General features: G+C 62.6%; 2 protein-coding genes across 13 annotated transcripts in view; both read left to right on the top strand.

The window, feature by feature from the left end:
- Window positions 1-1,741: 1,741 nt before the first annotated feature.
- LOC126051620 (spectrin beta chain, non-erythrocytic 5-like) lies at window positions 1,742-21,532 on the top strand. 12 transcript variants are annotated; one of them, XM_049831087.1, is made up of 32 exons: window positions 1,742-2,330; window positions 6,878-7,033; window positions 7,737-7,868; window positions 7,981-8,172; window positions 8,254-8,337; window positions 8,453-8,571; window positions 8,740-8,854; window positions 9,132-9,215; window positions 9,536-9,651; window positions 9,832-9,976; window positions 10,191-10,297; window positions 10,416-10,491; window positions 10,648-10,785; window positions 10,858-10,989; window positions 11,258-11,514; window positions 11,632-11,755; window positions 11,921-12,115; window positions 12,424-12,579; window positions 13,072-13,292; window positions 13,632-13,809; window positions 14,123-14,269; window positions 14,498-14,896; window positions 15,247-15,366; window positions 16,541-18,076; window positions 18,482-18,562; window positions 18,800-18,886; window positions 19,010-19,101; window positions 19,338-19,423; window positions 19,991-20,057; window positions 20,181-20,344; window positions 20,624-20,758; window positions 20,968-21,532. In XM_049831087.1, the coding sequence occupies exons 1-32, from the start codon at window positions 1,902-1,904 to the stop codon at window positions 21,201-21,203; spliced, it is 6,306 nt and encodes a 2,101-aa protein (XP_049687044.1). In that variant the 5' UTR covers window positions 1,742-1,901; the 3' UTR covers window positions 21,204-21,532. The 12 variants fall into 12 exon arrangements, with proteins under 12 accessions (XP_049687044.1, XP_049687045.1, XP_049687043.1 ...); XM_049831088.1 differs by having other exon boundaries at window positions 9,129-9,215; window positions 10,416-10,488; window positions 10,651-10,785; XM_049831086.1 differs by having other exon boundaries at window positions 9,129-9,215; window positions 10,416-10,488.
- Window positions 21,533-23,136: 1,604 nt separating this feature from the next.
- The window catches only part of LOC126051446 (heat shock protein HSP 90-beta-like), a 41,611-nt gene continuing 39,041 nt past the window's right edge, over window positions 23,137-25,706 (top strand). The window contains 1 exon segment of the mRNA XM_049830673.1: window positions 23,137-23,282. The gene's annotated coding sequence lies outside the window, so the exon portion shown is untranslated.

Below are 25,706 nucleotides of genomic sequence, written 5' to 3'. Positions count from 1 at the left end.
CAGCACACTTTCCTCATCCATGGCTGGCTCCCCAAGAGGAATCCACAGGGCTGGGAAAGGTCACCCTGGCTGAACTAACCGCCCTTGGATGGGACTTGCTGGACAAGGGACAGCTTGCATCAGGCAGGCTGGGAGACGGAGCAGTAGCTTTCAGTCCCTCGTGTCTGTTCATTCTCCTAAATTCTGCTTGAGTGGGAGCCAAGAGTTGGGCCTTGGCAGGATTTTTGAAGGGAACAACAAGGGGAGGAAATGAAGCCAGACAGCCACCAGGAACAAAACAAAGGTTAGGCACAGGAGGGAAGCTGAAGGGCACAGATGTGAGCCATGGACCTTCCTGCCTGCAACCTCACCCTGGCCAGCTTGTGCTCCCCTGGTCTGCAGGGCCGTGGCTGCTTGCCCCATGCTAGCTCAGTTTGGGAGCACAGCTGGAAAGCATGGGACACTGGTTACCAGCCTGCTCTGGAGCCCTGCATGGAGCCAGATAGCAGCTCTTCCCCAGGGAAGTGCCCGTCTGCTCCTCTGTGCTTCATGCCTTGGGGCATCCCTTGTTTGCTCTCCTTGGCGGTCCGCCTCGTCTGCATTCCTGGCCCTTGTGGGAGCAGGGTGGCAATTGCTGGCGCTGGCACAGAATGACAGGCAAGCATATTTTGGACCTGGCTGCCTGCTCAGGGGCTTCTGCAAAGCCTTGTAGTGAAACAGGACCCCATTCCACCAGCCCACATTTCTGTGTGGGCAGATGTTGTTCCTCCCTCACCCCCCTTTCTTCCCCCGGCACTGCTACCGCAACAAATGGGGTCCTGGACAAATGGGGTCCTGGGCAGTATCGCTTACAGGGAGCATGTGTCTGGCCTGGGAGGAGGGGGCATTTAAATGGGCAGCTGGTTTTTTTGCTGTTGTCCCTTGCTCTGGAGCTATTCCTGCCATTTGGGCTGGTGGAGGGTCCACGTGGGGGGAGCTGAGCAGTACAGGCTCCTCTGGGAGAAAGGGCCGAGCGGTGTCCCGGAGCAGGAAGGACCCCAAGGAGGGTAAGAGTGACCAGGGGAATAGGTGGGGAGGAGAGCAGTCCCCTCCAGTGCTTCTCCCCTGAGCCTCCCCCAAGCAGCCCCCCGCTCCCAGAGGTGTGTGGACCCCCGAGCACCACACTCGGCCTCCTGCATCCCGCTCGGGTCAGAAGGTCCTAAGTGTGAGGAGCTCCTGGGCACCCCCCGATCCGCCGAGGCACCTCGGGGGGCGGAGGGCGCTGGGGGCTGACGGTGCGCCCGCAGGCTCGGGGGGCAGCATGCCCGCCCCGCCGCTGGCCGCCCCGCTGCTGCGCACCCTGCTCGCCCGCCTGCTGCCGCTGGCCCGCAAGCGCCTCCTGCCGCCGCTCCGCCGCCTGGGTCGCCGGCTGCGCTCCCGGGAGAGCCGCCAGGCCCTGCTCACCTGCCTGCTCTGCCTCCTCAACCTGCGCAAGAAGGTGGACGACTGAAGCCGGCCGGGGAAGGGAAGGCAAGGCAAGGCAGGACAGGGCAGGGCGCCGCGGCTCTCCCCCGCCTCCCCTGCCCGCCGCGGGAGGAGGGCCCCGGGCAGGGGAGGGAACGCGCCCCGGCGGGGGCGGGAGGGTCCGCCCAGACAGCCGCTGCCGGCCGGCCGCCCGCGCCTTCCCGCTCCGGCCATGGGAGCCGGGCCGCCCCCTGCGCCGCTGCCCCCCGCCGCGGGGCCGCCCCACTGAGCGCCCCCGCGGGAAGGGGCGGCCCCGCCGCCGCCCGCTCCGGGGAAGGAGCCGGCGCCGCCCGGGCCGTCTCCATCACCGGCGCTCCCGTGGGGCGGGGGCTCCGCGCTGCCGCTTCGCCCCACGGTGCCCGGGCCGGTCCCGCTGGCTGCCCTCCTGCCCACCGCCGGCGGCGGCGGCGAGGGCGAGGATGTCGGGCAGCACGGCGCGGAAGGTGCAGCCCTTCACCATCAGCACCAAGCTCTCACTGCCCAAGTGTGCCGCCGACTTCTCCGGGGACGCCTGCCCCGGCATCGCCCTCGCCTCCGCTCTGGACAACCACCGCGGCCTCCGCCGCAGCCTCAACGAGCGCATCTCCCTCTACTTGGCCCAAGCCCGGGCCGGCCCCGCCGCCCCCGCGGGCCAGGGCCGCAGCCCCAGCCCCGGCGAGGATGGGGCGACCGACGAGGAGCAGCTGAACCGCAACTTCCTCGCCCGCTCCATTAAGAAGATCACGCTGTCCAACTGGCATGGGGAGGCTGGTGCGGGGGACGCAGGGGGACCCGGGGACCCTGCCCGGATCGGCGGCGAGAGGAACCACAACAACAACAACAGCAGGACAGGGAAAGCTCAGCTCAAGGTAAGCGTTCCCTGTACCCTGCGCCCTGCTCTCTCCCCGTCTTCCTTGCAGCTCCCCGTCCCTGGCTGCCAAGGGACGGGTAGGTCCTGGGGATCCCTGCTGCCTTGTCCCCGTGCCCCGCAGGCAGCACTCACTACAGGGCTCGTGGGGTAGTTGCTTTTCCTCCCATGTACCCCAGGGCTCTTCTCTGTACTGTCAGGCTGGAGTGCAGGAGGTCTTTGCGGGTGAGCTGGAGACGAGCTTTCCCTAGCGCTGAGATGACCCAGAAAAGCTCTGCCCCAGAGCCTGGCTATGGAGGGCCCAGCTCTTGGGATGCTCGCTTATGATGCAGTTGTGTGCAGGAAGCTGGGAATTTGTTCTCCTGTTTACCAGAGGGGAAATGGAGGCTGGGAGAAGGGAAGGGCCACGCAGCCAGGCAGAGCCGGGACAAGGCTAAGAGCAGGACCCAGGGCTCCTGGCACCCCACCCTCCGAGTCTCAGCACTAGCAGGTGTGGAGGTCCGAATGCATCAGTGCAGGAGCCTGGGAGACCCCCTGTGTGGCTGGGATGGTGCGGAAGGCAGTTCAGAGACCTCGCCATTGCTGGCAAGAGCAGGCAGGAACTCCTTGGGATTTAACCCTGACCTGCAACAGCTGGTTTCCCAGCAGGATAGCGCTAGGGAGAGCCGCTCAGCCCACTGCCAAAACCCTTGTCTTTATTGCCAATAAAGGCTAGGCACGGCCTTGCAAGAGCTGCCGCTTCCTCCGGCATGCAGGCAGCTTCTCGCTGGGCGGCCAGAGTCTGCGCAGCCCAAGGGGCATCGGCATGAGGGCTCCCCCCCTTTCATATAAGGTAGGGACACGTGCTCAGCACAGTGGTGTGGTGCGGGACTCTCTGGAGGCTGCCAGGATCGGCCCTTCCTGCCTGTCCAGCCTGGGAGGGGTGGAGCTGGAAGGGGGGGCAGGCTGCAAGAAGGAATTTTGGGAGAGAGAGGGAGAGCCAGGGTGCAGGGGAAAGTGTGCGTTAAGTGGGATGGCAGCCGGAGGAGAGAAGGGAACGCTGTCCCCTGGGCAGGGCACACTGGGGCTTTCCCAAGTGTGGCCCCCAGCTCTGCCCCTCGCTCCTGCCCTGTAGGAATAGGGGACTCCAGGATGAGCACAGTGGAGCCCAGGAGGGTCTGGCCTCACTTGTCTTGCTCATGGGAAGTCATTGGCACCTACTCTTCTACGGGAACGCAGCGTGTGCTGTGTGCTGTGTTAATTTTGCTATTAACGAGGGAATGAAGCATTTGCAGAGGAGGAAGCTGAGGCCACTGCACTCATTTCATGTGCGGATTTGCTCAAGTCGTGAAGCCTGAGGTCCTGCTGGGGAGCAGTTAGCACAGCACCTTATGGATGCGGAGGAAGGCACTGCTCCTTCTCCCAGCCTTCGGTGGCTGTGAAAATTTGTTGTTTTGCCAGAGCAAGGACCCGGCTCTGGCCAGAGGGACTGGGCGGGGGGGGGGACAGTCCCCGTGGAGCAGCTCTACGGGAAGGATGAAGTCATCCTTGTGCCGGCAGCCCTGTTTTCCTGTGGCTGATTGTGAGACGGGGACTTTAAATAAAGGTCCTGTGTCACCTGCAGGCTTGTCTCCCACAGCTGAGCCCTGGGGGAAGGCTCGCAGGCTGCAGCCCATGTGGGACGCTGCAGCCTAGAAGGGCTTCCTAGGGACTTATGCCCCATAAACACTTCACGTTTAGCTCCCCGCCGTTTCCTAAACAGGCATCCAAACCTCTCAGCCCTGCGGTCAGGCGGGGGGTGCCTTCTTCTGGCACCCTCCTGCCAGACACGCTGGGCTCTTGCTGCGCCTACGTGACTCAGCCTCAGTCCCTGCCTGCTTTGTCTGCTCAGGATGGGATGCTGTGGCGTGGTGCAGTGGTCTGTCCTCTGCAGCCACCAGCTGGGCTTTGCAGGTCCCTGGAAAGGTGTGGTGGTGCTGGTCTTCCAGGGATTATAGGGCTGTTGGTGGCAGCAGCTCTAGTGCTGGCGGCTGCCATCCACGTTGGGACTCTTCTGCAGTCCTGCAGAGATGGTAGGAAGCCACTTTTCTGTGCAGAGAGGGAGTCCTGCTTTGCCTGGGTTGGTTCCCCCTTGGACACTGTCCCAAGTCTGGAGTGGTCTGAGCGGTGGTGGGCTAGGTCCAGCTCTGGTTGATCCACCATCCCATTTGCTGTGGTCTCAGAGGAGGGGGTATCGGGACAGCGCACATTGCCCACCACGTTGTGTTGCCCTGTGCGTGTGTGGACAGCTGTTACAGAGGCAGCAAGGTGGCTCCAGGGAGGGAGTGGAAGGAGGTCCCTAAATTGGCCCACTATATCTGACAGCCCAGGAAACGATCCATTCGTAGAGGATGAGAGTGACTGCCCTTGTGCATGATCCAAGCAACCCCACGCACCTCTTCTCCTGGGGCTGGGCTCCATTAAGGATAAGGTAATGCAGAGTTCATCCTGGACCTCCTCTCAGTGCCTGGCCGAAGCTCCTGGACTTCCTTCCTCCTGTGTCTCCTGCTCCCACCCTCACCCTGTCCCCTGGAAGCCCTTCCCTGCGAGTCAGCCACCCCTTTAACTCTTGCTTCCCAGACAGGCTGAGGTCAGGGATCAGCAGCTGAGAGGTTTGGGGGTTATTGTCCTCCTGTGCCCTCGCGCCTCTGCTCTGCTGTCCTGGAGATGGGCGGGGGGTCTGACTCCAAGCATCCTTAGATGACCAGGGGCCAGTGGTGACCACTGGATGGGTTTCTGCTGGCTTTGGAGTCAATTCAAGGGGAAAAAGGGTGTGTGTGTGGGGAGCTAAAATGGAGAAGGCACTGAGCAAAGCAAGCTTAGGAGCTCTTGCTCCTGGCTGAACACGTGGCAGGAGCTGCAGGTGATGCCTAGAGGAGCCTGGCCTGGATGCATCAAGAGGGTCAGGCAAGAGCCTGGCCAAGTGGTGTCTGAGTACTGCTGGCAGCCTCCTCTGGCCCAGAGCAGGGGGAGGCGGGTGCACGCTCCTCTGTCCCCTCAGCTGCTAGGAGGGTCAAGCACTTCCAGGCTCATGGCTGCACCTTCCCGTCTCTAGGTCTTCCTCAGGAAGGGCGTGGATGCGGAGGATGAGCAGCAGGAGCCCCCAGGCCGGTGGTTTCTGCTCTCCAGTGGACAGAGGTTCCCCCTTCTATGCGGTACATCCTCTGCCCTTGCTGTTTAGGAGGGCCTGACCCAGGGGCACAGCTTGGGGCTGAGCAAGTGAGGTAGCCACTCGTGATGTGCCTGGGCACGGAGGGAGCCTTACCGCTTTAAATGAGCAAGGGGACAAGCTGGGCATGACAGGGCAAGGGGTCAGCCCCCAGGCCAGTGCCTAGAGGTTTTATCACTTCCAAGGGAGCTGGATTAGGGGCTCCTCCAGCCCTGGCCACGTCAAGAGACTGAAGATCCTGGAGTCGCAGGAGGGCCTGAGAATTATGTTGCTATTTAAAAAAAAAAACAACAAAAAACGACAGAGGATTTCTGTAGTTCTTGTGGTTAGGCAGAAAGGCTTTGAAAAGTGACTCCCATGCTGTCAGCAGGGCAGAACATGCCAGAGTGCTTAGAGAGCCTGAAACAGTTGCCCAAACCCCACTGCTCTGCAGGCTCCTGGGAGATTGGTCCCTAGTGGGCTCGGGTGCAGCTGGGACCCCACGGGGCAGCTCACACCCAGCCCCCTTGGGGAGGGAGGGCTGCCCCAGGCTGGCCCCAGGAGCAATTTCTGCCTGGTGAGAGGAGGCAGTGAGCCCTGCACCTTCAGGTTTCTCCTGAAGATGCTCAGGCTCCTGTTTGCCACCAGTTAGTGTGCGGTCAGGTCCCTGTCCCCAGGCAGCAGGGTGGGAAGTGAGTGTCCAGGTGGCTGTTGCGTTGCAGCTAGGCCCGGGGCTGAGCTTGGAGGGGGGCCAGCACTTTCGCTGGCTGACCTTCGCCATCACCCCCGGTGGAGCTGGAGCCCTGACAGAGGGTTTTGTCAGCACCGGCCACCCGTGAGGCTGTGTCTCGGGAAATGCTGCGCTTTCTGCCCCCACTGCCACTTGGTTGGCATGGGGGTCTCTGAGTGCCCCTGAAGGAGTGGTGGGCTGAGCTCATTTAGGACCTGGCCCATAGTTCCCCCATTGCGTCCCCTGGCGGTGTCCCCCAGGGTGACACCAAACAGATGCCACAGACATGAGTGCTCCTTGCAGGGATGTGCAGCCTCAGGCTGGGGGGGCAGCAAGCACCGCATCCACCTCCAAAGTAGGTGCAGGAACCAGCCCAGGTACTGGGTGTCATCTCGCCAGCCCAGAAGGACCCAGGGCTGAGGAACAGCTTGGCAACCTCCTGCTGGAACTGTGAAAGCCACTGGTACAGCCTTGGTGGAGGGGAGCTCTGCCCTGGGGAGCTGGGTGAGAACCCAAAGATGTCAGTGAAGGAGTAGGATCGTGGATGAGGCAGGCTGACATACTTTATTTGGGTTTCTGAAACACTCCTGGGAGGTGAGGGGGAGGGCTCCCTGAGGTGGCGCACTGACCCCCCTGCCTCTGCCTGCCCTAGCTGGCAGGATCTCCGGCATTGTCACCCCAGAAAGAGACCCCAAAGGGCAAGGAACCCACCATGGCACCAGGATGTGGTGGGCGAAGCAGTGCAGGAGCAGCCCCACTCCTCGACCCGAGCCCTCTGGTAGCCCAGTTCAACCGGGAGATGCTGCAGGTAAGACCAGCTGGGGCAGCCGCCCAAGGGGCTGCATGGGGAGCGGGGCCGGGTGGGCCACCAGCAGCCTTTCACGTGAGCTGCTGGGTGGGGTGCACAGCGAGGAGGGCTGAACTCCCGGCCCCGAGCGAAGCCATGGTTGTGGCATGAGATCATGTTTGGCTTGCCTCTCCCTGGCTGTCAGCCCCAGGGAGAGGGGGTCAGCCTGCACCAGGGCCCTGCTTCCTCCCCACGTGCGCACGCTCCTCCCGTCCCCCATCCTCCTCCTCCTCCCAGCCCCTCTTCCTCCTCAGTGGCACGGGAACAGGGAGGGCGTGGGGGAGCTGCTTCCACACCATGCTGGGGAGGGTGCACAAGTGCTTGCACCAGGGAGCAAAGTGCAGGAAGAAGAGATGCTTCATGCAAGGATGTCCCGTGCAGAGACCCCCCCAGATTGGCCTGTGTGGGGGCCCCCCCAGCTTCTGCTGGGCTGGGACAGGTGCTGGAAAGAAGATGCTGCTTGCCTTCCCACCCCCGTTGCCACTGATGCTGTCCTGACCCCCTTTGCTAGCCTGTTGGTGCTTGGAACAAACGGGTTGTCAGCCAAAAGGGTGCCCTTCAGTCCCTGTCACAGCTTTGCAGGGGTTTGCGCTTGGGTCCCTGAAACCGTGTCCTCGGGGGTCTGGCAGAGGCGCCTGGCCACGTGGCTCTTCCCACGTTGCAGGCGGAGGGCTGGGTGCAAGGCAAGCTGCGGGACCTGAAGGATGGCTGCGACCTCCAGGACTGGGCAGAGATGGCTCAGACCCTGCAGTGGGACATGAAGGATTTTGAGAACACACTGATAAAGCTCAACAAGGTGAGGCTGGGTGGTGGCACACCTGTTCCCTGCAGCACCTGTGTCCCCAGGCCCTCTGCAGTGGAGGGTCCCTGGGAGCCCCTGACCCTGAGTGGGTCCCTTCTCCCCACAGATGGGCGAGCAGCTGATGTGGCGGGCGAGGCCCAGCGCTGAGGCAGTGCGGAAGCAGCTGCTGGCCCTGTGGGACCAGTGGCAGCTCCTGAAGCAGACGGCTGCCTGTCAGAGCAAAACCCTCGGGGGGCTGCGGAGCCTGCAAGACTTCAACAGGAAAGCCGAGCGGCTGGAGGCATGGATCAGGCACAAGGTGTGGGGTGTGGGGAGTGTGGTTCAGGGAGAGGAACAGCCAGGCTGTCCCTCTGCCTTCTCATACCCTTCCCTGGCCCAGGAGGAAAAGCCCTCCTTGGCAGCCCTCCTGCAGGAAAGCCCGGACAAGGTCCAGCTCACCCGCCGCATCCTTGACTTGAAGCAGGTGAGAGGCTGTTGGGGGGCTGCCAGCATGCTGGGGACCCCAAACCCCATGAGGCTGGGGCATGGCGCAGGTCCCTGAAGGCAGATGCTGATGTCTGTCTCTCTGCTTGGGCCAGGAGGAGCAGCAGTTCCAGAGTCTGCACAAGGAGCTGAACAGCCTGGCCCAGAAGCTGGAGAAACAAGGCAAAAGCGAGAGCAGGAGCATCTCAGCCCGGCGCAAGCACCTCAACAAAATGTGAGTGGAGGGCACACAGGCTGATCAGGACTGAGCCGGGTGCTGGGACCTGACAGGCTGAGAAGCAGGACCCCCCAAACCTCCCGCCTGCCTCCCTTTGCCCCAGCTCTGCACAGCTACCCAGTGGGGCACAGGCTGCCCTCCACCTCTCCCCTTCCACCCGCGCAGGTGGCTGCGGCTGCAGGGAAACCTGAAGGAGCACCAAGAGGCTCTGCATCTGGCCCTGGAGGTGGCTGCCTTCCTCCAGCAAGCGGATACCCTGCTCAGGGCCATCCATGCCAAGGTATCAGCACTGGAACCACGGTCAGCCTGGTGCAGGGCTATTGCATGGCCAGAGCGAAACTGCGTGGGCAGCACCTCGCTCTCGTACCCCTGCATGGGGGCTGCTGTTGTCCCAGGACCCTCAGCCTGGAGCTCAGGGAGAGAGCTGGGGGATGGATCCTGGTGTAAGAAGGGGAGCCAGAGTGGCAAGCGCAGCTTTGCAGCATCCCTTTCTGCTGGAGCTGAGGGCAGGTCCCCATCCACCTCGCACTGCTGACTGTAGCTCCTTCTTACAGCAGAGGAGCGTCTGCGGTGCAGGGAAGCCAGGGGAGGGTGAGCCATGCCGGGATCGGGATGTCAGGGATATAGCCAGCCAGGTGATGGTAAGTGCAAGGCTCTGCCTCATCCTCTGAGCCCTGGGAAGCACGCCAGCAGAGCGAGGATGTGTGCCTTCCCGGGTCAGCACTGGCATCACCAAGGCTGGGGGCTCAGTGGGCACCCTACAGCCGTGTGGGGTGGCCAGGGCTGTGTGATGGATGGGGGAGCCTCCCCGGGGACAGCAGGGGACTGGACTTGGCACTTGCTGCCTCTCCTGCCCCCGCAGGGCTGGAGGTGGGTTGCCATCATACACTCGCACCGCGGCTGCGGTGGCTCATCCCTTGCCAGCCCTGTCATCGCTCCCCAGCTGCTCTCTCTCTTCCAGATGCTGGATGTGACTGTGTCCCAGCTCCTCAGCCTGCAGCCCAGCCTGGCAGCCCGAGTCACCCCTAAGCACCGAGATGTCAAGGAGAGCTGGGCACAGCTCCAGCAGGTGCTGAGGTAGGGTACAGTGCGGCAGGAGCTCCTGGGCCTCAACCCTGTCCCCCCAGTGCTGGAGCCAGAGGCTTGGGGAAAGACCTGAGTTAACCCCAGCAGGCTCTCTGGGGCACCAGCTCCACTTAACACTGCTCTTTTCTCCATCCTCTGCACCCCTGGTCCTCCCTTGCCCCCCTTTCCCAGGATGGAGAAGGCTCCACCCCTGGCAGGCAGTTCCCCAGTGGGCGAAGCTATGGCTCGGAGTGCAGAGCCCCGAGGAGACGATAGCAGCTGTGGGGCTGGAGGGAAGGAAGCAGAAGATAAATGGACGAGAGGCCCTGGGAGCATGGTGAGCACTGCCTTCCTCCAGGCATCTCCAGCACCTCTGCCTCAGGAATATGGGGGAGCTTGTGGGAAAGGAGTTCAGGAGTTGGGCAAAGCCCAAGCTGAGCACACCTGTGACCTGGCCTCAACACCTATGGGAGGTGATAAGTGCCAGGCCTGGGACAAAGTGATAATTGCTTTGGGCTGGCAAAGGAGGAATGGGAGCTTTTGTGCTGTAGGTGCCGAAGGACGTGCCGAGGAAGATGGCGGAGAATAGGATGGAAGAGGAGAGCAGCCCTGGCTCCCCAGCAGCAGGGCAGCCCCCTCACAGCGGGGACAGCAAAAGGTACTGACTCGTGGAGGTAGCTGTGAGGAGTGGGATGGAGTCAAAGGGAATAGACATGGGGTCCTTTGTGCAAGGGGGGACCTTGCAATCCTGACTGTCCCCCTCTCTGCGGGAGGAGGAGAGAGACAGAGGCTGAGTGGGGGACGCAGCAGCCAGAGGCCCAGCTGCAGGATGTCTGTCAGGCAGTGAACGTGGTAATGTCTCCCCAAGAACCCCCTTTGCTCCCAGCCCAGCCAGGGGAGCCAGTGTCGAGGGGGATGCCCTCCTGCTTGCTCATGGGTATGCATGCCTGTGCACTCATGCCCGTCCCTGGTCTGGGCACTAATGCATCTTGTCTCTCTGCTCCTCAGCAGACTGTGTGCCTGCACAAGGACAGCATGTGTCCCAGAGTCCCCCTGTGTCCAGTGGGGTATGTGGAGAGCCCAGAGGCAGCACAGATGCAGCGGGAGCCCCTGGACTCCAGCTCCAGCACCAGGGCTGTGCTCCTGGTGAGCCCCCTTGGGTGTGGGGTGGGGATACACCAGGCAAGGCCTGTCCTAACCACCTTCCCTGCCTCCCAGGAGGAGCCAGCACCAGAGGGACCCCCGGGGAGCCCGCAGGTAGAGGCCATGCTGCGGGAGCTGGGGGAGCTGTGGGAGGACCTGCAGAGGAAGCACCAGGAGAACGGTGCCGTGCTGCGGGAAATCGATAAGGTACACGGAGGCAGGGCTGGGGTGGGCACAGGGGCATGCCCCAATCCAGCAGCTTGCTGGGGATTGGCAAGCGAAGCCAGTGCCCACGGGGACTGGAGCTGCAGCATTAGCACCGACATCTCTGGCTGACCTTGCAGCCTGCATGCTGCTCCAACTTTGCTGTCCAAGCTGCTGGTGCCCCAGGTACACGCAGTGGGGTGGCAGCATGGCTTCTGCCTCCCCTGGGTGGCTCAGAGCCAGGCTGATGGGTTCCCCACTCTCCCCGCAGGCACTGAGGCTGGTGGGGGAGCTGGACCGGGCTGAGCGGTGGCTGCAAGCTGTGGCCGGGTCACTCTCGGAGCCAGCCACCATGAGAAGCCCGGCAGAGCTGCGCTGCGACCTGGAGGAGATGGGCCAGCTGGAGAGGCAGCTCCTGCTGTGTGGCCTCAAGCTCCAGGCACTGCGGGAGGAAGCAGTGGGCGAGCCACCCGCTGAGCATGATGGGGCAAGGAAGATGCAGAGGAAGGTGGAGATGGTGGAGGAGAAGTGAGTCCCGAGGGAAGGTTCCTCCTCTCTGGTCCCCAGGATGAGCAGGGAGGAGGATGCTCACCCCAAGGAGGCGCAGAGGGTGCCAGCACTTGTGACAGGTGCCTGTCCCCACAGGTTGGCACATGTGCAGGCAGCCCTACGGCGCCGGGCAGCAGACCTGCGTGACTCCCTAGTCCTGTCTGAGTTCCTGCAGGACCTGCAAGAGGAAGAGGCACAGAGCCAGCAGGGACCTGCAGCGGTGAGCAGCGTGGCCAGGTGTCCCTTGGGATCACCCAGCACCTGGGACCGGCCCAAGGGTTGTTCTGTGGCTGGCAGGGTGACCCTGTGGGTGCCCCTCTCAAGCCCAGCTGCCTGGGGGATCATTCCCCATCTCCCTCATGCCCAGTGTTTCTGTTGGCTACAGCCAGGGAGTGGGTGTTGTGGCTCGCAGGGGTCTTTTCCCCTGCTCTCAGCCCAGGCCAGCCAGCCACTGAGCAGCAAGGACATGAGCTGCCCCTTGGGAGAGCTGCAGGAGGCCGTGGAGGTGCTGAATGATGCAGTGAAGGAGCGGGAGCGGGTCATGGAGGTGGCGGCAGAGACAGAAAGCCTGGAACGCCTGGTAGGAGATGGAGGCGGAGGGTCTGGGGATGCAGCCACGTGGTCTACCTGCAGTTGGACATGCTGGCTAGTTGGGACGGACCACATGCTTTGGCTGGTTGCAGTGGGACACAAGGGCATTGGTATATATGGGGACCACTCTGTGCAAGGCTGGTATCGCTATCTCTGCCATGGCTGGTCCTCCCTGCCCTTTTGCAGGCGCATGGCAGGGTGCCTCCAGGCTGGGGTGGGCTGGGGCTGCGTGGCAAGTAGTGGCACAGGTCCCACGCCGGGGCTCATCTGTCTTCCCCCCCCACCCTGCCCATCTAGGTGGCGGAGGTATCCCCATGCCTGGAGACCCTTCGATGCAGAGCCGAGGCGCTGGCTCGAGACACTGCCCAAGCAGAGAGTGGCTTCACCACAGTGAAGAGTGAGAAGGATCTCCAGGGGCTGCAGGCCTTGCTGAGCCAGCAGCAGGAGCTGGAGGTGAGACCCGGGGAACGTGGCCGGCCATGCCCATGGTGGGGAGGTGTCCTGGCTGGCTGGGGCTGTCCCAGAGAGGCACTGGCCCCCAGGGGCCCAGGTGTTGTAAGCCTTGGCACACCACGGTGGGCTGGGCTGGAATTTTCCAGCCAAGCTGAGCTCTGCACCACTCCACTCCCCTCTGCCAGCACAGGCCAGGCAAGGGGAGAGAGCTTGCATCAGTTCCCGTGTGCCATTGCCCAGCTGTCAGCACCTTGCTCATCTTCCCGCCAGTGGGGAGGTGACTCACAGAAGCAGAGTGGGGAAACCAGGCAGCCCTCTGCTCTGCCCATCCTCCCTACCAAGGGTGGCTCTGCCCACTTCCTGCAGCCCCTGTGCCAGCATCCTCCCTTCCATCCTTCCCTCCGTCCCTGCATCCCAAAGCGCAGGGGAGTCCATCCTTGGGCAAAGAGTGGTTGGATGCATCCTGAACCTTTTCTGCCTTGTGATCTTTAGTGTGTGGTATCGGACACCCTCCAGAGGAAGCTGGAGGAGCTGGAGAGGGCAGCTGCTCGCTTGCAAGAGCTCTGCCCTGCTCGGCTGTGCCCCATCAGCCAGGAGGTGCAGGGGACACTGTGGGCCTGGGCAGGGCTGCAGGAGCTGCTACAGGAGACCCGGGCCCGCATGCAGCAGGCTAGCCGGCTGCGGCACTTCTTCAAGGATTACTTAGCCATGATGTAAGTGGTGATGAGCTGTTGGCGTTGCCTCTGTGGTGGTTGGGGGGGAGCTGGTGAGAGCATGGCATTGCCAGAGCATGGGCTGCTGGTGAGTATGTGGGCAGTGCCAGAGCTGCAGCCAGGCAAGACCATGGGCACCCTGGAACAAAGGGCTGTGTCAGGGCTGCCTGCCATGGGGCAGCCCCATAGCACCTTCCCCTACCCTGCCACACTTGCCACTACCCTAGTGAGCTGCTTCCAGCCGTTTCTGAGCATGGGAATGGCTTTCCTGGGGCCTGCAGGAAGGGAGGGGCTGGGTCGTTCCTCAGCCCCCTCAGCCTTTCTTTCATGTGCTCACAGCTCCTGGACGGAGGACACGCGGGCTCGGATCTTCTCTGAAAGCCCAACTGGCCACAGCCTTCTGGAGACTCCATGTGAGGAGCTGGAGAGGAGGATCGAAGGGAAGCTCAAGGAGTTTGAGGCACTGGCGGCATCAGGGCAGCAGCTGGTGTCTGAGGAGCACTACCTAAGCGCAACAGTAAGGACGGGGAAATGGGGTTGGGGAGCCTCAGTACCCCCCGAAATCCTCTGGGGACAGGCCCTGGAGGAGGGAGCAAGGTGCAGGTGCAGAGCCCCAGTGAGTGGGATGGGGCTGGCCATGCATCCCTGGGGCTGCTCAGGGCAGGAAGGGGTTTCACCCAGCAATGGATGCTGAGACTTGAGATGATGTGACTGACTGTATCCCACTCCCAAAAAACTCCTAAACTGCTCTGTAATGAGGTATCCTAGTAGGGCCAGTGTCCCTGGGCCCAGGGTCCTTGCAGGCTGCCCAGCATCTCTCCTCCCCTCAGATAAAGGAGCGCTTGGAGGAGCTGCAGAGCATGCTGGGCTGGGTGCTGGTGCGCTGGCGAGCACAGAGGCGTCAGCGGGACCTGGGGAGCAAGCAGGAGGACAGAAGGGACCCGAAAGGCCCCTCAGGCATGTCCCCCACCAGCCAAGTGAGTACCCAGCCACGATGAGACTGTTGGGGAGCAGGACCAGCCTCGAGGCTGAGGGTAGCAGAGGCACTGGACAGAGTTGGGTGGTGCAGAAATAGAGGAGGGATGTGTGCCAGTAACTCTGGGACTCTCTGGGGTTCAGGCAGGGCAAAGGGAAGATTGTCCTGAGAAAGTGCCTGGCCCTGGCAGTCCTTCCTCCACATTTCCCTCTCTTGCCTGGCTCCCCAGGAGCAGCATGCCCTGTGTGCTCAGCCTCAGTTGGAGAGCAACCATAGCCCAGTGGAGTTCACGCCCTGCTCCCTCCTGAAGCCCATGCCAAGATCGGAGCCACGGCAGCCAGCAGGAGTGGCCATCTCCCCACCAGCATCGCCCCTCTCAGATGCCCCATCGGGAGTGGAGCAGAGCTGGGGGAAACCCAGCAGCTCAACACCCCATGGTGTGGGACCTCCTGAGGAGTCTGTCAGCTGGGATCCTGCTGATACCTCCACACTGCTGCTGCCACCATGGGGCCCCAGTGGGCTGGCGGGGACGGTCAACCTTATCCTCAGCATTGGCAAGAAGGGTGAGAAGAAGAAGGTGCAGCCAGTGGGCGGCAGTGAGCGGCCAGGGGAGGAGGTGCTGCAGACGGTACGTGGGAGACGGTAGGCAGCTTCAGCAGAACTATGGGTGAGCACCCATTGTGGGCCAGCCACCACTGTGCAGCTAGGGCAGCTCTCCGGAGTTCTGCCGCCATGCAGACTGGAAGGCTTTGAGGCCTATGGGGTAGCCCCCATGCTGGGACCTCCCTGGGCCATTTCCAAGCGAGCTGTTGGGGCTCTGTCAGCCTCAGGAGAGGGACATTTGGCTGTGCTGATGCCGAGCGATGCCCAAGGGCTGAGGACCAGCTTGTGCCACCCACTTTGCCTGCGCTCTCCTGCTGCAGGTCCTCACCCACTCTGCCCTCAACTCTTTCTGTGTCTCTCTCTTCCCCCGCTCAGCTCCCTGCCACTAAACCCCCAGGCTGTAAAACCTTTTGGAAGCGTTGCCAGGGGCTTTTAGGAAACACTTGGGGTAGTTTAAAGCGAAAGAGAAAGCCGCCTCACCAGCTGGTGGAAGAGGTAACGTCCCTGGGGAAGGCTGCATGCTGGGCAGAGTGGCTGCATGGCGTGAATCCACCTGCTACTGACCCTCCTGGCTGTGCTGCTGTGCCCTGCCAGCAGTGGTTCCTCAAGAGAGGGGAAACCCTCCCAGTGCTGTGGGCTCCAGAGTGTGGGCACTGGGGCATGTGAAGACGGGGCTTAGACAGGGCTGGCTGCAGTTTGGGCCCCTGGGTAAGTGGTTTTGGTGGCCACAGGAGGCACGGTGAGCTGGCAGCCAGTGGGAGAACCTCCCCACCTCCATTGCTGGGGGGCAGCAGCAGTCCCTTGTGAAGCCAGCTGAAGGGGGCAAGGGTGGATGGTGCCATGTGAGGGTGCACATTTTGGGGGGGGCTCACTCTGGGTTGCATGGCTAGTAACCCTGGGGCTGGAAGCCCAGTATTTTGTTGGGGCTTGCATCTGTTTGTTGCTCCAGAGCTCACGCAAATGGCTGTGTGTGAGGAGCCCTGAGGGCAGCTGCAACTGGGCCCCGTGCAGCTAGGCTGGGTAGCCAAGGGAGAGGGCAGGGGGCCATAGAGGCCAGAGGTCATTGAGGCAGGGCAAGGGGCTGCCAGGCTACCAGGAGAGTTTTGCTAACAGGCACCCTCCAGCCTAAGGGGTACGGGGGTACACTGCTTCAGCTCCTGCAGGCAAAGCCCTTTGCTTTCATCCTTGCATCTGTGGAAACCCAGGAAAGGGGCTGCAGCTGGGCTAGAGAGGGTGTCTGTGCCGAAGGGGAGGGGAAGGGGCTGTCCTCAGCCCCTGCCCTTGAATTTGCCCACTCTGCTGCCTGAGGGCAGTGACTGCTGTCTCAGTAGCCACCCAGAAGTAGGGGATTGGAGGGCAGTGCTGCAGGGGGAGAGCCATATGGCGCAGGCAGCCCCCACTGCACCGCACCTGCAGGACTCCATTATGGGCAAAGGTTCCCTTGCCTGCCTCTTCCCTGCCTGTGCTGAGGTGAGAGCAGCCCTTGAGGGGCAGAGGTGAAGCTGTGCTGCTCCCAGCTCTGCATGTGCTGCTAGTGAGCATTTTTGGCTGCCTGCTTCCCCCTGCTTCCCTGCTTGCCCAGGTGCAGCATGGAGAGGGGGTGGTCAGTACAGGGTGCCAGAGGCTCTAGCCATGGGGGTCACCCCTCTCTCTTTCTCTGTGTCCTCAGGCGCAAGTGGAGGTCAGGAAAACCTCTGGTGTGAAGCAGCTGCCTGCTGTCACCCACCGTCCTCCGGCACCCAGCAGCAGGACTACGGCCACCTCCCACACCCTGCCCAAGGCAGGGGTGGGCTCCCTCTTCGACAGCCTGCAGCAGCGGGAGCGGGCAAGGGCCGAGCAGGCCCGGCTGCTGACGCTGCAGGGCATCATGGGTGCCAGCTCCCTGCAGCCTGCGCCAGAGGAGCACCATGGCCCCAGCAACACATGGCCTCAGAAATGCAGCTGGATGAAGGGGGGGCCAGCAGCAGCCGCTGCTGGAGCCCCACTCGGAGAGCTGCTGCTCTATGTCAGGAACCCGCTGGTGCAGGATATCGATGCTGAGTGCGGGGTGGCGTCCCGGGACCGCCTCCCTGGCCCAAAACCCATGTCTCCCCACCTTTCCCTGGGTTCCGTGCTCAGCCTAGAGCTGCCCCAAGACACGGTGGTCCTGGGGTGCCACCGAGGGGCCGCAGTGCTGCAGGAGGAGGTGGAGGGGCAGGAGCAGAGGCAGGACTGGGGCATGAGGCCATGGGAGCCCACAGGCATGCATGGGGCTGGATGGCAGGAGGAAGTAGTTGTGGATGGGCACAGTCCCCAGGGGCCTGGTGAGGGGCTGGGGACATCCCCTAACAGCGAGCGAGGAACGTGGTTCAAGGAGGTGAGCTTCAACCCCAGCTACAGCCAGCAAAGGGCACACCGCGCTGGGGAGGAGCACTGGAGCCCGCGGCACCCCAGCAGTGCCGGTGAAGACCTCCTGGACTTCAGGCCAAGCCGGCCATCCCATGTTGGTGTGCTGCACAAGTGGGTCAGCTGGGAGGGGGATGAGCTGGCTGCCCAGCTGGGCCAGGATGGCAGCCCTGGCACCACTGGCAGGGCCAGGCATCACAGAGCCACTCGACTGGAGCTTGGGCCGTCCCCTGCCAGCATCCCAGGCAGGGCAGGAGCCGTCCCTGGCACTGCCCACATACAGCAGCCAGCTGGCAGTGGCCAGCCTGCAAGGTCCCCAGCTTCCCCTGCTGCCCCCACCCAGCTGTCTGTCTTCGAGTGGGCGCTGGGGTCCCCACAGCCCCACAGCCCTGTGTCAGGCCCCGGGAAGGTTTGCCACCCTGCCCACAGGCAGTTTGAGGAAGAAGAAGAGGAGCTGCAGGCCATCTGGGATGGGGCGGGTGAGCAGCAGGTACCCAGCCTGCCGGCAGGCAGCTGTGCACACCAGATGGGGAGTGGGGCAGGCAGCCTGCTGAGCCCCGATGCCACTGCCGCCAGGCCCCTCATCCTCTCGTCAGCCAACAACGTGCTAGTGGCCAAGTTCACCCTTCCCACTGCTGCCCGGCTCCTCCACAGCCCATTGGGAGAGAAGAGCCCTGGTGTGGGGTACAGCGGAGGTGGCAGCCCCAGCAGGCACGGGGTGTCCCCCCGTGTGGAGGAGCTGGTGTCCGCAGCCTCCTTGGACAGCCCCGGTGCCTTGGATCGGCGGAGGCATGGGGAAGAAGAGAGGAAGGGCAGCAAGGTGAGAGCTGTGGCCCAGGGGCTCTCCCTCAGGGTCAGGCAGGGGGTTGCGGGATGCCTCAGGCAGCAGCTGGGATACCTGCTCCAGCAAACATGACCTGTTTGGGGACTCCCTGACTGTGGTGGTCCCTTTGCTCCCGCTGGCAGAGTGGGGAAGAGCTAGGTGCTCAGTTTGGGGGTCCCTGCAGCACTCCCCTGCCAGCCCTCAGCCTTAGCAAGGCAGCACTTCACCCGTAAAGCCTACAAACAGCCCAGCCCCTGCCGAGGCCAGAAAATTGTTCCTGTTGTCCCATGCCCACCTTGGCATTGCCCACTGGGGATGGGTCAGAATGACCCCATGTGCCCAGGGGTTGAGCTGGCACTGCCGGCCCTAGTGCTGCTTCACTCATCCCCTGTCCCCTTGCAGGCCCCTCCTGGTAAAATGGAGTTTCAGATGATGGAGGGGACGCTGGAAAGGAAGCACGTATTGCAGACTGGAGGGAGGAAGGTACAAGCATGGCTGTGGGGCTCCTTTGGGACTGGGGTGCTTGGTCATGGTGGGGTCCATCCAGGTTTTGGGGCAGGAGTGAAGCCAGGGATGCTCCTGGCACTACTGTGGCAGTACTGCTGGCCATGCTGGGAGAGCAAAGCCTACCAGGGTTGGGGTGCATTTTGAGTGGCAGGGGACTGCCTGTCTTTTCCCAAACCTGTTGGCATCACAGCTGACCTCTGCTTCATCCTACAGGCCAGCTGCCGGGCCTGGGGCCTCTTCCATGCTGTGCTGATGAGGCAGACGCTGTGCTTCTACCAGGACCGCCGGGACAGCCTCAAGGTACGGTGGGGTAGAGCAGGGTGATGTGGGAGGGGGCTGGCAGTGGGGCTCCCTTGCCCCCACAGCTGGGGAAGGCAGAGCCTACCAACCCTGCTATTGCTCTTGCTGTTCCCTGTGCTGCAGAGCTCTGTGGTCGCCCTTCCCCTGAACCTCTCCGGGGCAGTCTGCACCCCAGATGCTGAGTACATGAAGAAGACCAACTGCTTCAGGCTACAGTGAGTCACCCTCCAGTGCAACTGGGGTATTAGCCACAGCACCCCTCCCAGGTGGAGGGGACTTTGCACTGCTGGGTAGATTCACATCAATACCCCCAGGCAGGGCTAGCTCAGTCTAGTGCCTAGATGAGGATTTCTTCTTTCTCACCTGCTTCCCTTCTTTCCTAAGCTGGTGGGGGCTGTGGTATCTATACCCCATGTCTGTCTCATTGCTGACTTGTTCTCCCCTTCCCCAGGCTGCGGGATGGCTCCGAGTACCTCCTGAGGGCCCCCTCCCAGCCCCTCATGAATGAATGGGTCTCCAAGCTACAGCAAAACTCAGGTGAGCAGAACCTTGCTGGCAGAGCAGGGGCCTGGCTATGTGCAGTTACCATGGGTGTGCAGTCCCTGCTGAGCCCTGTGAATCATGGGGGTCAGAGGAGAAGCAGCACAGCATTGTCTCTGATTTGGGCATCCTCTCAACCTGTATCGGGAACAGCAGTTCTCTGCCAGGAAGGATTTGGAGGCTTTGTTTCCATACCACATACACAGTTACAAATCAGGAATAGCACAACTGACGTCAGTGGAGCCTCAGCAGCAAAAAGCCAGTGTCAGGAATATTATAATTGTGCCTTGGTCTTCTTCCTCCATCTCCTCTGTGGGGTCTGGAAACCCCTTGCCCGCACTTCAGGCAAGGAGACCTGTAATATTGAGGTCTTCCCACTGCTGTGCCTATACCCGAGGGGGTTCAGGCCCCGCCATGAAATCCTAGGCTGGTTGGTAGGACCAAGAGCAGGCACTACAGCAGGAGATCGGAGGGGCAAGCCATGCAGCACAGGCATGCAGAGCTGGGGCTGGCTCTATGAGATGGTCCTGTGCACTGCCAGCAAGATGTTTGCTATGCCCCCAGGTTTCCCCGAAGTGGATTACTTCCAGGCGGCAGCACACCGTGTTGAGGGTACTAGTGGTGCTGGGGGGTGAGTAGCCAGGAGCCAGCCAGGTCTTGTTGTTACAATTCTCTCACATGCTTGCCGCTGTGTGCTGCTCCAGCAGGACATCGGTGGGCCAGTCTGGTCTGCTAAATCTCTGCTGCTTCCCAGTTTCAGCAAGGTCCCCAGCCCTGGGAGCTCCTACCTCCAGGGACATCATCAGGTCACGACCACCAAGAGCCAGGAGATCGTGGTGCTGCCCTGCTCAAATGCCCAGCTGCAGCAGCCTCTAGGCAGCCAGGATGGCCCAGCCAATGAGTCTGTGGCAGTAGCAGGTGACTTTCCTGCCTGGCTGGGCTCCTGCCGTCCCGACTCCTCTCCCCAGCCCAGAGAGGTGCAAGGGAGCCGAATGGGGGAAGCTGACGGCTGTCGGTCAGTCTTGAACTCACTGGTGTTTGGACCAGGGCCCCATGCCCAGGAATGGGGTTCAGGGAAGGACCAGTTACTTCCCTTCACTTCCTGGGATAACCATGTATTTCCGTGTCCTCTTTGGGGCTGACACAGGGGTGTCCTATGGAGGCCTTGCCTTGCAACATGTCTCCATTCTGCTTCAGAGGATGTTCGTGGGGCCAGACACAGGGAGCAGCAGTGGTCACCCAGGGGGGTCCCTGGCCTGTGGGACAACAGCTGCCCAGATGACAACTATGGGCTCGTGGCCAACAAGAGGAGGTCCTACTCCTTCACCTCAGGTATGGCCCTGGTTTTGCTGTCACTGCCAGGAGGTGGCACCACTGCCCTGTCCCCACAGACACCCAAGGACAGTTGCCATGCTGCTCCAGCACCCACCTGGTCCCACATCGCTGTGCCCTGGGCTGCAACCCCCACTCGAGGACGGCTCTGGGGGGCTGGCAGCACCTGCTGGCACCTTCCCCTCCCCACTGACTGCTGTCTTTTGCAGCCACTTACCAGAAGATCACCCCTGTGGCCATGCCCAAGGAGCTGGTGGAGGCTGGGAGCAGCTACTCCGTCACACTGTACATTGGGGAGCAAGCACCAGCTGTGCCCCGGGCACGCTGCCACTCCTTTGTGGCCCGGCTGGGGAGCCCGCAGGACATGCTGGGGGAGAAGACCCCTAGTCCCCCTCAGCCCAAGAACAAATCTGTCTTCAAGAAGTTCTTTGGGAAGAAGGAGTGAGCCCCAACCGAGGAGGAGAAAAGCCCTAGCCTGCCCTCTATCCTCCTCTTGGGTGCCATCCTGGTATGGTCGCCACTCCCAGCACCAACTCACTGCTCGCTGCCTCCCCGGGGGAGAGAGGCTGTGGCAAGTGGCTCTGCTCCAGCCAGCCCCGGTGCTGCACCGTGCCCCAGCCACCACAGCCCCTGGCCTCAGCCTGGCGCTGAGCACCCCTCCTGCCTGCCCACCCACCCGGTGCTCTCCCTGGGTGCTACTGGTTCCCCAGGCATCCTCCCAACATGCAACACAAGCAGGTGTGTGTGTGTGTGTGTGGGGGGGTGTTTTTATTAAAAAAGAAACAGACACTTAGTCTGGGAGCTTCTTCCCCCAGCAGCACCTCTCAACACAGGAGAGGGGCTCTGCAGGGTGGTCCCTGGTAACGGATGGGGGGAGCTTCAGATGAGAGGGGCCACTGCAGCAGAGTTCAGCCCTGCTCAGGGAGAAGCCTGAGCTGTCTTATGCTTCTCACAAGGATGCTTTGTCCCATGGTTCCTCTGTGCCTGCACCCAGCCCAGCTAATCCCATGGGGCACCTGGGCCCCTTTTCCCTGCCACAGGAGCTCAACGGAGAAACTGCTGCCCACAGAGCAAATCCTCCTACCTGCACAGCCCTGCCAGGCCTGCCCAGCCTTCCTCTCTTGCAGGATGGCCACCGGCACAGGTCATGGCAGGTGGATGTTGCGTGCCATGGAGGGGGCCAGGGGAGTGTGACCAGACCCCCAGGGCTTCCTGCAACCCAGATACTTTGCAATAACTTCACCAGGCTATACTGGCTGCAGCTGCCCCAGTTCCAGCTTGCACTGGAAAGCGGGAAGAGGAGCTGGCCCAACCTGCCCTGAGAATGTACCAGCCCCGGCAGGAGAAGGCAAAGTGTCCAGGGTTGTGGGTAGCCAGACCTCTTCCCAGCAGGCTGAGAGGCTCAGACGTGCACTCCCCTTGCCTCCTCATACATGTTGTGGGGCTTAAAATAGAAGTGCTGGCTGCAGCCCAGCTCTGCAGCAAGGGCTGGGGGAGGAGAAATGCTCCTGCCACCCCACCTCCCTCTTGCAGAGTCCCCAGGGCTGGGGACAGGCAGTGAGCAGGTAGGCATGCCCCTGTCACCAGCAGAACAGCTTTCTCCATGCTCCTAATGAGGGGTGGGAGGAAATGGCAGCAAGGGGTGCTGCTATGTGGGCATGGGTGTGCTTTTTGTGCTTCCCCTGTGCTTTCCCACCCTCCCCTTGGCTCCATTGCTCTTGGCTCCAGCACCTGTTTTTCTCCAGCACCAAAGCTCGGCTGCCTGTGCTGCTTTAATGGGAAAAGGCAAGAGGGACAGCAGGGCTGGGGGGTGGGGTGCCCTGGGAGGAGGCCAGCCCCAGCCGGGCTGGGGAGGAGGCTGAGACACAACATTTGCAGCTCCAGCCACACATACCAGGAGAGCAGCCTGTGGGCAAGCGCCAATTCATTCCTGAGAAGCTGAGGGGCCCGGCAGAGGGGGCAGGGTGCTCTGCTTGAAGGCATGCAGACCTATGGTGGGGTGGGGGCTGAGCAAGTGTCCTGCCATGGCCCAAGTCCAGCACAGCAGCGTGGGGTGTCATGTGCCACTGGTGAGGTGTTGCCATCCCAGGGATGATATGGCACCTGCAGCACCCCTCTTAGTCCCCAGGGCTGACCCCCTTGCACAGGCTGCATTGTTCCCCCGGGACAGCTGCCTGCCCCCGGCCTTCCCTCTCTCCTTCCCCGCACTGGCGCATGGCCTCTCTGCAACCCGCTGACGAATCCCGATTGCAGTTCCTATGGCAGAAGCCACTTCCCCCCCCCCCCCCCCCCCCGCTAATCCGCCCGTGCATGCAGCCTCCACCTGCTGAGCCAGCGGGAGCCGTGCTCAGCTAGCCCCAGCCAGCGCCGGGGCTCTGAAACCCACTGGCTGGAGGGCCCCTGGGGCAGTGGAACCTCCGGACCCCGGTCCTGCTGCCACAGGAAGCCCCGACCCCACTTGGCACCAGGCAGCGAGGAGGCTGTAGGCAGCATCAGCTGGCACGGGGAGAGCTGAGCCCTCAAGGTAAGGGAAGGGTGCAGGCAGGGGGCTGAGCAGAGCAAGCGCTGTCCCTGCTGTGCCTTGTTCCCCCACGTACCAGGGAGGGGGTCCAGCTCCAAAGCTCCCCTTTGCTGAGCCAACAACTTGTCCCCCTATTTTGGCTGCGTGGCAGTCCTGCTGCAAGGTCACCCTGCAGCTGGGGCCCTGTGCTGAGCTCCTGGAGCCATCATCCACTGCCTCACTCCCCCACCCCAGGAGGACAGAGGGCTGGGACCCCAGCCGGGACCCAGAGCTTTCCGGTCCTGTGGCTGCAAGGAGGGTTCAGAGCCTGGCCCTGCTGCGGGGGTGGGGTGGGTGTGTGTGTGAAAGCAGGGAGCAGCAGTGGTGGGGCTGGCTGCTAGCACCCTGGCTTCCTTACCTGGGCAAACTCACATCACAGCAATGCCCTCCTCCCGGGGCAGGGATCCCCGGGGGACGGTCCCTGGGGCAGGGTCCCCGGAGGACACAGGGACAGGAGGGCCAGCCATCTGTTCCAGGAGGAGGGGAGACACGGGGAAAAGCCAAAGCATGGGGCATCCCCGTGCCGGCGCTGCAGCAGTGGGGTGACCTCAGCAGCATCCCTCTCGCAGCAGTGGGTGCTGCAGCTGGGGGACCCGGGGCAGAGCAGGGTGCGAGGCAGGGTTAGGCAGGGGTGGGAGCACCGGGCTGCAGTGCCGGCGGCACCGGGGCCGGCCCTGGGCTGGGGCTGAGGGCTGTCCGGCACCCGTCTGCGCTCTGTCCTTGATGTGGCAGGCAGCGCGCTAGGACCTGGCGAGCCCCGGGCAGGCATTGCTGGCAGCCCTTTGCCTGAACGGTGCAGGATCCTGCCTTGTCAGCCAGCAGCACTGCGGGAAGGAGCCTGCCAGCTCCGGGAAAAAACATGTAAGCAAGCGTGCCTGCACCCCGGGCCACAGCGGGCCGGGCAGGAGGTCGCTGCGCTGTGTCCCACGGGCTGGGACACAGGGCTGGGGACTGCCACCACAGGCCGTAAACAGGGCATGGGGTTAAGGGCTGGTGTCTGCTGCCACAGGAGTGGGTGGGTGCTGGGGCAGAGCGCGGACCCCAGAAACGACGGTGGCAGCGCTCCGCTCCGGGGAAACCTTTGCACCCATCCAGTGGCAGTGCAGGGCAGCCGGGGTTGGGGTGCTGTGGGGGTGGCAGGCTGTCCGATGGATGCTTTGACCCCAACACGCTCAGCCCCACACTCTTGCCTGTACTGTGTGGTGCTGCCTTCTCCTCCCCCTCTGGGACCCCCCCACAGGACTGGGCAGGGGACCTGTCCCGGGAGATATGGCTGGCACCCGGACAGTGCCATGGGGCAGCAAACACCTCCCCCCCACCCCCCAGCACCAGCCAGCTGGGTACGGTGTTTGGCTAGCCTGTCTGTGAGGATGTCACCCCACGACTGGCACAGCCACTTCTTACTGCCCCTGTCACCCTCTTGTGTCAGTTCCAGCCTTCCCTGCCCTGCCAGTCCCATATGTTCCTATACGGCCCCAGGGGTGCCTGCATCATAGGGGACACTGCTGAGGAGCTCTCCCTGTTCCTGGAGGCCCTGGGGCTGTGCGACCCCTCCCCTCCCTGCTAGGGCTTCTTCTGCAGCCCCGTCTGCCTCTTGCATGTCCTTTGTCCCCGTAGCTGGGCACTCTCCCATGACCCTTTCCATTTGTAGGCTGACCACTGGGAGCTGGGAGCCCGCCCTCCACCCTTGCACCATTCCGCATGTAGCTCCTTCCTCCCCGGGCACCGTGCCCCAGCTGCCCTTGGTGTGATTTGGCCTGGTGCAGAGGTCCCAGCTGCCCGCAGGGCCCGAAGGCTTAGCCTGAGGCTTGTTTGCAGGAGCCTGACCTCACGTGCAGGGGAGAGAAATGAAGGTACAGGCAGTGTAGGGTTCATGGCATGGCCCTTGCTCCCACATTTGTGGTGCGTCTCAAGGTCAGGGTGCTGATCTGCTGCCCTGGTAAAGGTCTCTCTCATGTAAGAAGTGAGAAAAGAGGGTCCCCACCACTGCTCACTGTCCCTATCCCTCCCATGCCCTGGTGCTGCCTTGGGGAAGGATCAGGTGCTGTAGGGGCTGCAATGGATGGGGAAAGGTAGGGAACAAGGGAAGCTGGCACGGCCAGGTGGTAAGAGATAGTGAAGCGCGGTACAGGATCATGGCCACGTGCTGCTGCTGGCCTGCTTGTGCTGCGCCAGCTATCTTGTGGACAGACATATAAGGAGCCCCGCTCCCTACCAGGAGCAGCTGAAGCGTCCTTGAAGGCGAGTTGGGCGGCACTGGGAGCAACGGGACAGCGGATGTGGGCAGCAGTGGCAGAGAAGCCTGTCCTGCATCAGAGCTGGCAGCCCTGGCCTGAGCTGCCACCAGCAACGAGCCACTCCAGGGCTTACCAGGAAGCCTGGCTTTCA

Source organism: Accipiter gentilis, chromosome 28 (assembly GCF_929443795.1).
Source record: "Accipiter gentilis chromosome 28, bAccGen1.1, whole genome shotgun sequence".
Taxonomy (NCBI): Eukaryota; Metazoa; Chordata; class Aves; order Accipitriformes; family Accipitridae; genus Astur; species Astur gentilis.
The sequence above is the reverse complement of the archived record's forward strand: the minus strand, read 5'-3'. Positions and strand labels throughout refer to the sequence as shown.